General features: G+C 35.8%; 1 protein-coding gene across 1 annotated transcript in view; it reads left to right on the plus strand.

Annotated features, from left to right (window-relative positions):
• Window positions 1-205: 205 nt before the first annotated feature.
• Window positions 206-3445, plus strand: part of LOC107301337 (alpha-aminoadipic semialdehyde dehydrogenase-like) — a gene marked incomplete at both ends in the record, with an annotated part of 5896 nt that continues 2656 nt past the window's right edge. The window contains 5 exons of the mRNA XM_015830574.1: window positions 206-352; window positions 935-1019; window positions 1330-1436; window positions 2327-2443; window positions 2903-3000. Of these exons, the coding sequence (XP_015686060.1) occupies window positions 206-352; window positions 935-1019; window positions 1330-1436; window positions 2327-2443; window positions 2903-3000 (554 nt within the window). The remainder of the gene's footprint in view (window positions 353-934; window positions 1020-1329; window positions 1437-2326; window positions 2444-2902; window positions 3001-3445) is intronic.

Consider the following 3445-nt stretch of genomic DNA (forward strand, 5'->3'; position numbering starts at 1 on the left):
AAGGGAAAAGAGTTGTTCTTTCCAACTCTGTATGAATCTAGAAGACTTCCTTGAATCAAAGCAAAGTTTGTTTGATAAAGTCTATATCACTGACCTTTGCAGATGTTTTGTTTTTGGCTATAAATGTCTCTGATATATTTAGAATAAAAATTGTTGACAGTCTTTCACCAGTAGTTGTTGCCTAATTCCTTATAGTTGATATTTATTTTGCTTATATTTTGCATTGGTCCATCATGATCTGCTTCTGTTCCTTGCAGTATTTGAAGATGCAGATCTCAACCTAGTCATCCCATCTGCCCTCTTTGCAGCTGTGGGTACAGCAGGCCAGAGATGCACAACTGCTAGGAGGCTGGTAAATAATTCTTAATATCTCTGTATATTTTACTATCTGGATGGGTGGACTGATAGATAGATAGGCAGACAGATAGTTAATACATGTAGAGAAAGACAGACAATAGATATATAGACAGATTTCTTAGTCATTCTCTTCATATCTTCTGCATAATCTTGATAGAAATTTGTGCATACAACTGCTTCTGGCCCCGGCAAATATACTGTAATATTTTCCCATGGAGCTATTGTGTTCTATTTGTTCTTTACTGCCTGTCCTATTTTCTGTGCAGTTTAGAACAAAATAAGACAGAGTTTGCGTAAATCTAACCCCCAATTTGAAAAGGTATATGGAGTAATGTATCTTTTACTGCTTATTCTCAAACGTCCTTCCAATTCTATCCTGAGTTGCCAAATATTAAATTAGAAATAAAATGCTTACGTACACTTAAGTGCATAAAAGTGGAGAAAGGCTACTTGTCATAACTTTACAAAAGTTAAGTTTCTAGAAAACTCTGAAAGATCTTCAGAAGATACTATAGTTTTCTGCAGGATGCTGAAGTTGTGCTGTTACTGCCAATAATATTCATGAATTTCTGCTTAGTTTTTGCATGAAAGCATCCATGATCAAGTAGTAGAAAAACTCATGAAGGCATATGCTCAAGTCCGTATTGGAGATCCATGGGATGGTAAGAGCTTTGTTTTATTCCTGAAAATAGACTGTGATGGTACTTGGCTAAAATCTAATTACTTTTACAGTAGCTTTTAGTCTTGTGTTCAGGCTACCTCAGAGAACTTTTTCCTTTCTTTATAACCATGCTCTGATGTACCATGTACTAATGGATGATATACATGAATAACCACGTACTGATATAACAAAGTTGCTCCAAGCAGTTCCAGTTGTAGCCATGAGCTTTTAAAATAAATCTAATGGATTTCTCAATATATTCTTATACATTTTATTTGGCTTTCACTTAGACCTTTTTTTTTTAATTGCAGCAAACACCCTGTACGGTCCTCTTCATACAAAGCAAGCAGTTAAGATGTTCCTTGATGCAGTGGAAGTGGCCAAACAACAAGGTGGCTCTGTTGTCTATGGTGGGAAGGTGATTATTCTCATTTACATCTATAATATAAAACTTAAAAGCAGTGGTGTCGAAGAATGTGTTGTTTTGACCAATACCTCCATCAAACTCTTGTTGCTTTTATCCTTCACCTGATAAATAATCTTCACCTTCAAATTTTGTTTCAACAAGTTTAACCAAATATATTTCCTGGTTGTATAATGTTTACATAACCTGTAATAATGTACACTTTATCATGTTTGAAAACTACCCATCCAAGAGGTGGCACTTAGTTGAATTTATCCAATTTGAGCACAGTCATCCTCTTTAGTACTTGAATAGGTGAACACCTGGCAATTCTAGAGGTAGATTAGCAAATTAAAATGGTGTGGAGGGGTGCCTTTTGCCACTACAAAATGAAGACAAAGTAACAGATGTGTCCATGAAGTTTTCAGTTGAACTTGACTTGAAGGAGACTTTATGTTTGTAGATACAGAATTCTACAAACTAGAAGTAGAGCAGTTACTTCCTATAACAGTATGAAGCCCAATTATGGAAGGTTGAGAAGGGCCAAAAGATAGACCTTTCTTGGGTAACTTTCACAGGGTTTCCTATTAACAACTAGTAATCTATCTTATATTGTCCTTATCTAGCATGATTAGGGTTATTACTAGTTGTCTCTTTAAGAAGCAACTTACAAAGAAAGGCAAATCAGCTCTCTTGATATGAGCAGTTAAATGAAGATGATTCTCCTGGCAACTCACACTTCTGACAAGCTAATATTCAGAATTGCAGTTGTATTGTTGCTTTTAGGCATGGTTTGTATGTTGTGAACACAGCTGTTGAAGGAAGTTTATGCAGTAGATATTTTCATGTGTAGAGATTGATTTGGCTGAAACTAGTGGTTTTTTCCCTTCTCTTTTAAATTCAAGGTTATAGAACGTCCTGGAAACTATGTTGAACCAACCATTGTGATTGGCCTCCCTCATAATTCTCCAATTGTGCACACAGAGACATTTGCTCCTATTCTCTATGTGCTCAAATTTAAGGTAAGTAAAACAGCTTTTTAGTTAGATGCTAGCAAGGTTATATCAACTTGAAATCCAAAAGACTACAATAGTAGTGTTAGCAGTTAATGCAGCTACATGAGGTTTTTTCCTGCTTTGGAAATACAGTAAATATCTCAAGTGCTTAGGAATTGTTGGTAGCAGCTCTCTGGGATTATCCAAGGACTTTATACAAGGTACATTGAGAGATCAGTACTATGATAAGGCCTCCCTGTTCTGGGACCAGTATGATGAGTGTAATGAATACTGGAAAAGTGAGTATTTGATAATAACACTCTGCTTGCCTTATAGTTTGAGGCATGCTTCAGTCTTTTTGTGACTTTACTAGGCCTTGCGCATAGTTAAACATTTTAGAAGTTCTGGTTTATCATTCTATTTTTGTGGTTATAGTTAGCGCTAAGTTCATGTAGTTTTTTTTTTTAAATTTATTTTGCTTTCCAGACAGAGGAAGAAGCTTTTGGTTGGAACAATAGTGTGAAACAAGGCTTGTCCAGCAGCATCTTCACCAAGGATTTGGGCAGAATATTCCGATGGCTAGGGTATGAATCTTCCCTTTTCTTTAACAGGGAAAATATGAATCTGCTTAAAATGTATGACATAACACCTTAGTTGTTGAATTTTTATTTCTCCTGTCTCAAAGGTGCTTTTGTAAAAGGCAACTAGACTGTTTTTCCTTGAGGAAGAAGAATAAACATTTTGCTTCTCACCCAAGAAGCTTCATCACTTGTGATGGTGAGGGGGATGAAAGAATAGATACATCCTCTCACCATCCAAGCTTCTTGGATGAGAATCTTCTTCTTCTTCTTCTTCTTCTTCTTCTTCTTCTTCTTCTTCTTCTTCTTCTTCTTCTTCTTCTTCTTCTTCTTCTTCTTCTTCTTCTTCTTCTTCTTCTTCTTCTTCTTCTTCTTCTTCTTCTTCTTCTTCTTCTTCTTCTTCTTCTTCTTCTTCTTCTTCTTCTTCTTCTTCTTCTTCTTCTTCTTCTTC

This window comes from Protobothrops mucrosquamatus, unplaced genomic scaffold (assembly GCF_001527695.2).
Source record: "Protobothrops mucrosquamatus isolate PMUCROS unplaced genomic scaffold, P.Mucros_1.0 scaffold11642, whole genome shotgun sequence".
Classification (NCBI taxonomy): domain Eukaryota; kingdom Metazoa; phylum Chordata; class Lepidosauria; order Squamata; family Viperidae; genus Protobothrops; species Protobothrops mucrosquamatus.